The sequence below is a fragment of the Nicotiana tomentosiformis genome, chromosome 8, assembly GCF_000390325.3.
Source record: "Nicotiana tomentosiformis chromosome 8, ASM39032v3, whole genome shotgun sequence".
In the NCBI taxonomy this organism is placed as follows: Eukaryota; Viridiplantae; Streptophyta; class Magnoliopsida; order Solanales; family Solanaceae; genus Nicotiana; species Nicotiana tomentosiformis.
The window spans coordinates 11,987,385-11,997,291 of NC_090819.1; the positions used below are offsets into that span (position 1 = coordinate 11,987,385).

Genomic DNA, 9,907 nt, shown 5'->3' on the forward strand with positions numbered 1-9,907 from the left:
AGAAAGTCTAAAAGAAAAACCAAGCACCTGTTTTTCCAAACTCATTTTTGTCAAACCGTGCTCTCTATGTTCCGTCTGCGAAAGCTCCAATACTTTTCCATGCTTACAGGCTAGGGAAGCTTCTTGTTCTCTAGAAATATGTTTGAGTTCCTCTCCTGTTGGCCATTAATGGATGTAGAAAGAACTGTATTTCTATTACTATTGATAATCACGATCTCTCCTCTTTTGTTGGACGATTGAACTTTAACTCCCAAACCGTAGAACAATGGTTTCTCTTGCATGTTCAATATTCTGAATTTTTCTTTGTTGGATTGGATGTATGTGTTATCTTAGTTTGTACTGAGTTATATGAAGAGGAAAATGGTGAAAGATTGATTGTGAAGAGAAAAAGTAGCGAAAGATTGATTGTACTTTAATTGCCATTGTTGTAACTTCCCACTACTTAACATTAATTTATTAATTACTGAAACGGTTCCTCTCTTTTAGAAAGTGGAGGATTTTAAAAGCATAAATGGGAAAAAATAAAGGGAAAAAGCAAAAAGAAAATCTGGAAAAAGATAAATAGCATAGCAATTCTCATCTACCAAACTTGTCACATCAGCTCTATTATTCCCTCAATTATACATACATATATATATATATATATATATAGATTGACCACTCCGGCGTCCGGATCTCCAAGTTTGAAAACGGAGGTGCTTATAATTGAAGTACTAATATTTTGACGGCACGCCAAATTTGAAAGCTCTAGTGACAAAGTCCACTATATAACTCAACTCCACACTCCATAGTTACATCAAGAAAATATAGTAAGCAATTAAATCATAGAAAATGGAGGAAACATCAACAGTTTTGGCCCAAGAATTACCAAACCTTCCACGAGAAATCATCTTTGAAATTCTATTGAGATTACCTGTCAAATCCCTCTCGAAATTCAGGTCTGTTTCAAAATCATGGCTTTCTTTACTCTCATCTCCTCTATTCAACAAAACCCATGTCAATTTTTCCTTAAACAACCCCAAAATGTCTGATTATAGACTTGCTGTAGTAGCCTCAGTTTCTAAGTTGGGCAGAATCTGCAATATTTACAACATAGGGTTTGGAAAAGATTCATTTTTTAATGTGGTTAAACATGGTAATCCTGCTAAATATTTATCTCTCTCTGCTAAGATTTTGGGTTCTTGCAATGGGTTAATTTGTTTAACTAGTGATAAATTTACACTAATGCTATTCAACCCATGTACTGGAAATTTTAATGTATTTCCTGATTCGATGCTGAAAGATAATAGTGGTGGTTGTTATGTTAGATATGGATTTGGTTATGATGTATCTAATGAAGATTATAAGGTTGTGAAAATCTTTAGTTTTCCTAAAACTGAGGGAAGATATGAGAACATGGTTAAGGTTTATAGCTTAAAGGCTAAATCTTGGTCAATTATTGAGGGTTTCAATAGTGGTAATATAAATGGAAAGTTGGGTGTGTTTGTTAATGGGGCTCTTCATTGGGAAGCATGTTATAGTTATTGTTCGAGTGATTCTTGGGCGATTGTTACTTTGGATTTGGCTGAAATGAAATATGGGAAAATAGCTTTGCCGAGTTATGAAGATGAAGGTATTTATTGGACCTTAGGTGTTTCAAGAGGGTATTTAGTTGCTTGTTGCAACTATGAACCAAAAAGGGCTGATATATGGGTGATGAAGGAGTATGGTGTCGAGAAATCTTGGACTAAATTGGTTACCATCTCATTACCTCTTGATCGTAGGGATTATGTCTCACCGTTGTTTGTGACAGAGAATGGTGATGAAGTTTTGCTGCAGCTTGGTGCAGAGCTAACACGGTACAATTCAAGGAATGCGTCATTCAAACGACTAGACGATTTCATGTCAGGTGATTTTCGTCAAGTTCAGGTGATAACCTACTTAGAGACTCTTGCTTCACCTCATATTTAGTGACGTGATGATAGGTTAACGGTAAAGGCAAATGAGTTTAAGAGATGGTAAAAGATCTTTCCGATTGCCTGGTGCCTGCTCCTGCTCCTGTTCTCATAGTTATTGATAACATTGTGTCTTGTCATTGTATTTTCTTTGCATTCTTCCTTATCATGTAAGGTGCATGGCCCTTCAGCAACATTGACTGAGAAGTGCTACTGTTATAATGCTCAATTGAAGTTCTATTTTCCCACACAATTCGTATCGTGCACCATGTGGATACAAAATCCTTGAATGCACTAATGTTCAGTGCCATATAGATATGCTTTGGGTAAAAATAGTTGCTTTAATGCATCAATAGACCGTGTACTGACCATCTTCTCCTGAACTTTATGAAAGTTCCTTGAGTAATTCAGTTGAGTATATGTCAAAATCAGATAGTGTTTCTCCTGAACTTTATTAAATAACTATTGGCCTTGTTAGTGTCTCTCTTTTCCTCCTTGTATATGAGTTAGTTAAGCACTTCCCATACTGAGACCAATTTCGTCTAAATATCTCAATTGACTGCTGCTCTAAGGTAGTGTAAAGCTCTCTCTCTATTCAAGTGCTGTGTACTAGGGGCGGGCATAAAATTCGAAAAACCGAATTCCGAACCGAATCGAATTAATTTGGTATTTCGGTTTCGGTTTTTTCGGTATTTCGGTTTATTTCGGTACAGAAATTTCGGTATTTTGGTAATTCGGTATGGCATACGGTATTGGATTTTTGATATTTCAGTATTTCGGTATACCAAAATACCGAAATAGTTTAGTACAAGCCCCACTTTATTTTTATTTTTTAGCCCAATAACCTTAAGCCCACACCGCAAAAGTCCAAAACCCCTAATTCCCTAATCCCTTACCCTTAGCAAAGTGTGCCTTAAGATCAAATATTAACCCCATTAAAGGGGCCCTTTGCGGTTTGCATAACCATTGTGGAAAAAGTATATCTTCCAGCAAAATATTTATGGTAAGAACTCAAGAGAAGCTCAACTACAACAAGTAAATACAGTTACTAGTGCAAAGGTGAAATCAATGGGTCATTCATTCATATCAGAGACTTCTCAGCTTACACAAAAGGCAGTTGCGTTCCATACCATTAATGAATTGCCTGGTGAAATCTCAAACAATATAGATTACATTAGTTAATGGAGTGGGAAAGACATTGACGATTTGGTTTAAACTGAAACTGTACTGAACCAAAATAAGAAAGACCGAACCGTACCGAATTAATTTGGTATGGTATTTGATATACACAATTGATAAACCAAATACCTAAACGAAATTCCTAATACCGAACCGAAATACCGAATGCCCACCCATACTGTTTACCCTCAAAATCGGATAACAATTGAATTTGTTAGTGGTTATAAGGACATATGGATTAACTTGATACAAAATAATAGATTAGATTGCAATTGAAATAAATAACGATAGATTAACCGTAAACCACGTGAGTTGGATGATTTCGGCTCGGGAAAGCAGGCCACCCTTGAATAGAATGCACTTTATTTGACACCAAAAAATCAAAGAGTAAGAACTTAGAGAATGTATTGCTTCTCAATATATGTTACAATGTCCTCCATGGATTGTCAAGTTCCCTTTATATATTGAGGGAGACCTACCCTTTAGGGTATTATTTAATTGTACTATCAAAAACATAAGTCCTTGATTTTGAAGACCGTTGGTTCCCTTTTAGACTAATTTCGTGATTTCTGTCATAATGATTGGTTAATGGCAAGAATCACGGACCTTTGTCGGATGAGTTGGCAGAGCTTTCTTCGAGACCGTTAGAAACAGGACCGGTTACGCCTTCATTGGACTCGAGGGTAAATCTGATAATCTCGATGGCTAGTTTTGATGATGCTTTGGGTCCGATCTTGAATATTATATTCTGCCATCGGCTGACCATGTTGGATGTTAGATTGAACCCCGGACTTCGATTTTTACCCTATTACAGATGTACCGTCCTTGGCCTTCCGTTTCTCAAGCTCGATCGAACACCGAGCTCTATTTTACCCGTACACAGATAGTCCCCTAGTTTTTCGGAGAGTAGGTGACGAAAAACGACATGAACCTCAGATTCTCATTTCGATATATCATGACGTAAGAGACAAAATACGACATCAAATCCCCTTATTTTTCGAAGAGTAAATGATGAGAAACGATACGGGCTCCCGATTCTTACTCCGATAAATTATGACGACGGATTCATGATGTAACTGAAAAGAACAGTTGAAAACGTCCCGTCGGTCCAATCTTCAAGGAATTAAATGGGTGTCAGTTGACAGTTGGCCGCTACAGGAAGCGAACCGCCGTTTTAGAAAACTGTAAATACCCCTTTCATTCATTCATTAGAACTTTTACATTCAAAGATTTGCTCTTGTGTTTAGAGAAAACATCATCACTCTCATCTACTATTTTTTTGAAAGCTTAAGTTCAAACTTCTTCACTTCTGATTTTCTGAGAGTTCTTATAAGTTATCTCATAATCATACCTTCTCTTCTAGTTCTTTTGAAAGTTTACATAAGTTATTTCGCTACGCACGCCTCCTCTTTTACCAACAATTTCTTTTACATTATTTATAAAAAAATGGCAAAGACTTCAAAATTTGTTCGTAATAAAGAAACCCCTTCTTCCACGAAACCATCTGAAAATGTTTCGCGTGCTGCCATTGAGGAACTAACACCGGAACCCCCTCTAAAGTCGTTTGTCCTTTCTAGGTGCCCAATTGGGGTCGACTTCAAGATCGAGAAAACCCCTTTGGTACCGGGTCGGTGCGAGTTGATCTCGAGGTACATATGTACTATTATTGTCAGCATCCTCAATAAGGTCAAAGAGGACTGCAACTGGGAAAATAAACTCGTAGTGGTCCCTACCCCCGAGGAATCGATCACCACCTACGTGAAGGGTTTTTTAAGTGTTTACACTTACCCTTTCATGATGGGTCCTTTAGACCTAGTTATCATAGCCTTTTGCAAAAGGTATGAAATGACGTTCGGGCAGATCCATCCTTCGTTTTGGAGGATTATTATTCTACTTCGTTTCTTTGTGAGCAAGATCGAGGGTGTCCATTTTCCCTCGACCACCTCATGCGCCTGTATAGCCCTCGACTTTACTGAGGGGGATTAATCAAGCTCGCACGTTGAGCCACTAAGGCCTTATTCTCGAGCATCGACGAGGATCAGGACAAGGGATGGTTGGGCTGATTTGTTTGAGTGAGGACCTCGGACTTAATCCCGGCTGCGAACATGCCATTCCTCGAGAAATGGATCATGAAACGTAAGTGTAACTTCGCCTTAAAAATTTCTTTTATTGCTTTTCGTTTCCCTCCATTCTCATCGATGTTATGTGATGATGCAGTTGTTGCCCAGATGTCAGATGCCATTCCTCGACTCAAGGAGTGGGTTGGGGGCATTGCGACACATAGACCTTATTACGAGCACTTATGGCGTGAGCTCTCGAAGGGCCGATGGGAGGCCCGTAACCATGGTGAGAATTGTTTTTCTCTAAGTTATATTTGATCTTACTTTTACATCATCAATCTCTAAATTGTTTTACTTTCATTTTGCAGGTTTACCAAAAGATGTTGAAATTAGGCCTCCATCAGCCGGCGACGACATATACGCCGATCCCTCTTCTCCGAAGCAGGATAAAGAGAAGAAAAGAGGAAAAGCTCCGAGTTCCTCTAGCCCTAAAAAGAAGAGACCGAGGAAGCAGTTGGCACGCAAACCTAAGAATGCCAGCGCCCGAGAACTCTCATCGGACTCATTCCATCGGTTGAGCGATGAGTCTGAAGAAGAAGAAGATTCTGAATTGGTGACCTGCGTGAGAAGTGGTTTCGAACTGCCTCAAGCTATAGAGACTGTAGAAGAAGCAGTAGCTGAAGTCTCCGAACCAGGGATGGTCAAGACCATTTTGCCCCGAGCTAGGGAGGTCGAAAAAGAAACTGTGACCGGTACTTCTCGGTCTGAAGGTAATGTGCCTAAGGAGGTGCTTGGGGTGATCGATCTCTCCGGATCGCCTTCGTTTACCAATTCTATGATAAACGAGGCTCAAACGTTGAAAGGTAACCTCGACGAAGGGGCCCAAGGAGCTGCCGATTCTTTCCACAATTTCTTCGATGGCCTGGATTCTACTACTTCGGAGGATGTCACTGGGTTGGGTGACTTACCGGTACCAAAGAAGATACCGTCCCCGAGAGATGGCGGGTCTTCTTCAAGCCCAAAATTAGTGAATCAGTTCCAGCTTCAAGTGTTGATCCTGCTTGGAGACGAGCAATTTATATATCCATTCCATAGGACGCCCGAGTTCTCTGTACCCAGTGGGGATTGCTAGTTACCTTCGGTGCTGGATTACCAAAGAGGATCAAGCTAGAATGAACAAGGTGGAAGCGCCCTGCCTGTTCAACGAAACTCAACAGGCGTTGAATCGGGTAATTTCGAATGTCCCTCCATTATGTACTTAGATTTAATCATGAACATTCGTAACATTCTCCTTTGTGTTTGCAGACCTCGGTGCTTCATCATGAGGCCTTTCTTCGATATCGGGAGGAGTTCAAGCGTCACAAGGCCGTGACTCGGGAGCTTGTTGAGAAGAAAAATGCTTACCAGCTTCTTAGTGAGAGGCTCCAGGCCGAGTTAGAAGCGTCTCAGAAGGAGCATGCCAATTTGGTCGAGCAGGTAAGACGAATATTCGAACTTAGCGATGATGATTCACACACATTGACTAATGACCCGAACCCACAAGTTCAAAAGAGACTTGACCAGATCGAGCAGCTCAAGGTGGAGATGGACACAGTAAAGGCTGAGGCCGAAGAATGGAAGAAAAATATAGACCGCCTGGCCTCGGAAAAAGAGACTGCCCGGGCGTAGTTGGCTTCGGCTGAGGTTCAGCTTCGGTCTATAAGGGAGAAATACTCGGTGCAGGTCAATACGATCGAGGGACTCCAATCTCAGTTGAACTCGGTTGTTTCTGGTCAAGAGAACCTGGCCAAGGAGCTTGAGGCGGCCAAGTTAGAGGTCATCGTGGCCAAGACCGAGGATAATGATGAAGTGTAAAGCTATAAGGTAGTGTAAAGCTCTCTCTCTATTCAAGTGCTATTTACTAGAGGTGGGCATAAAAGCCGAAAAACCGAATTCCTAACTGAACCGAACGAATTAATTTGGTATTTCGGTTACGGTTTTTTCGGTATTTCGATACAAAAATTTTGGTATTTAGGTAATTCGGTACAGTATACGGTATTGAATTTTTTGATATTTCGGTATACCAAAATAGTTTAGTCCAAGCCCCACTTTATTTTTATTTTTTAGCCCAATAACCTTAAGCCCACACCCCAAAAGTCCAAAATCCCTAATTTCCTAATCCCTTACCCTTAGAAAAGCGTGCCTTAAGACCAAATATTAACCCCGTTAAAGGGGCCCTTTGCAGTTTCCATAACCATTGTGGAAAAAGTATATCTTCCATCAAAATATTTATGGTAAAAACTCAAGAGAAGCTCAACTACAACAAGTAAATACAGTTACTAGTGCAAAGATGAAATCGATGGGTCATTCATTCATATCAGAGACTTCTCAGCTTACACAAAAGGCAGCTGCGTTCCATACCATTAATGAATTGCCTGGTGGAATCTCAAACAACATGGATTACATTAGTTAATAGAGTGGGGAAGACAATGAAGATTTGGTTTAAACTGAAACCGTACCGAACCAAAATAAGAAATACTGAACCGTGCCGAATTAATTTGGTATGGTATTTGGTATACACAATTGATAAACCAAATACCGAAACGAAATTCCTAATACCGAACCAAAATACCGAATGCCCACCCCTACTGTTTACCCTCAAAATCGGATAACAATTGAATTTGTTAGTGGTTATAAGGACATATGGATTAACTTGATACAAAACGATAGATTAGATTGTAATTGAAATAAATAACGATAGATTAACCGTAAACCACGAGAGTTGGATGATTTCGGCTCGGGAAAGCAGGCCACCCATGAATTGAATGCACTTTATTTGACACCAAAAAATCAAAGAGTAAGAACTTAGAGATTGTATTGCTTCTCAATATATGTTACAATGTCCTCCATGGATTATCAAGTTCCCTTTATATATTGAGCGAGACCTACCCTTTAGGGTATTATTTAATTGTACTATCAAAAACATAAGTCCTTGATTTTGAAGACCGTTGGTTCCCTTTTTGACTAATTTCGTGATTTCTGCCATAATGATTGGTTAATGGCAAGAATCATGGACCTTTGTCGGATGAGTTGGCAGAGCTTTCTTCGAGACCGTTAGAAACATGACCGGTTACGCCTTCGTTGGACTCGAGGGCAAATCTGATAATCTCGATGGCTAGTTTTGATGATGCTTTGGGTGCGATCTTGAATATTATATTCTGCCCTCGGCTGACCATGTTGGATGTTAGATTGAACCTCGGACTTCGATTTTTACCCTATTATAGATGTACCGACCTTGGCCTTCCGTTTCTCAAGCTCGATCGAACACCGAGCTCTATTTTACCCGTACACAGATAGTCCCCAAGTTTTTCGGAGAGTAGGTGACGAAAAACGACATGAACCTCAGATTCTTATTTCGATTTATCATGACGTAAGAAACAAAATACGACGTCAAATCCCCTTGTTTTTCGAAGAATAAATGATGAGAAACGATACGGGCTCCCGATTCTTAATCCGATAAATCAGGTCGACGGATTCATGATTTAACTGAAAAGAACAGTTGAAAATGTCCCGTCGGTCCAATCTTCAAGGAATTAAATGGGTGTCAGTTGACGGTCGGCCGCTACAGGAAGCGAACCGCCGTTTTAGAAAACTGTAAATACCCCTCTCATTCATTCATTAGAACTTTTACATTTAAAGATTTGCTCTTGTGTTTTGAGAAAACTTCATCACTCTCACCTACTGTTTTTCTGAAAGCTTAAGTTCAAACTTCTTCACTTCTGGTTTTCTGAAAGTTCTTATAAGTTATCTAATAATCATACCTTCTCTTCTAGCTCTTTTGAAAGTTTACATAAGTTATTTCGCTAAGCACGCCTCCTCTTTTACCAACAATTTCTTCTACATTATTTATAAAAAAATGGCAAAGACTTCAAAATCTTTTCCTAAAAAAGAAACTCTTTCTTCCTCGAAACCATTTGAAAATGTTTCGTGTGCTGCCACTGAGGAACTTACACCGGAACCCCCTCTATAGTCGTTTGTCCTTTCGGGGTGCCTAACTGGGGTCGTCTTCAAGATCGAGAAAACCCCCTTGGTACCGGGTCGGTGCGAGCCGATCTCGAGGTATATATGTACTATTACTGCCAGCATCCTCAATAAGGTCAAAGAGGACTACAACTGAGAAAATAAACTCGTAGTGGTCCCTACCCCCGAGGAATTGATCAGCACCTACGTGGAGGGTTTTTTAAGCGTTTACACTTACCTTTTCATGCTGAGTCCTTTAGACCTAGTTATCATAGCCTTTTGCAAAAGGTATGAAATGACGCTCGGGCAGATCCATCCTTCGTTTTGGAGGATTGTTATTCTACTTCGTTTCTTTGTGAGCAAGATCGAGGGTGTCCATTTTCCCTCGACCACCTCATGCGCCTGTATAGCCCTCGACTTTACTGAGGGGGATTAATTAAGCTCGCACATCGAGCCACTAAGGCCTTATTCTCGAGCATCGATGAGGATCGGGACCGGGGCTGGTTGGGCCAATTTGTTTGAGTGAGGACCTCGGACTTAATCCCGGCTACGGACATGCCATTCCTCGAGAAATGGATCATGAAACGTAAGTGTAACTTCGCCTTAAAAATTTCTTTTATTGCTTTTCGTTTCCCTCCTTTCTCATCGATGTTATGTGATGATACAGCTGTTGCCAAGATGTCAGATGTCATTCCTCGACTCAAGGAGTGGGTTGAGGGCATTGCAACACAGAGA

The 9,907-nt window shown here is 40.2% G+C and overlaps 1 protein-coding gene across 1 annotated transcript; it reads left to right on the forward strand.

Moving 5' to 3' along the window:
* The first annotated feature begins 666 nt into the window (after positions 1-666).
* LOC104115771 (F-box/kelch-repeat protein At3g23880-like) lies at positions 667-2,396 on the forward strand. Its single transcript, XM_009626470.4, has one exon. It carries the CDS (start codon positions 832-834, stop codon positions 1,948-1,950), a length of 1,119 nt encoding a protein of 372 aa, XP_009624765.1. The 5' UTR covers positions 667-831; the 3' UTR covers positions 1,951-2,396.
* Positions 2,397-9,907: the final 7,511 nt, after the last annotated feature.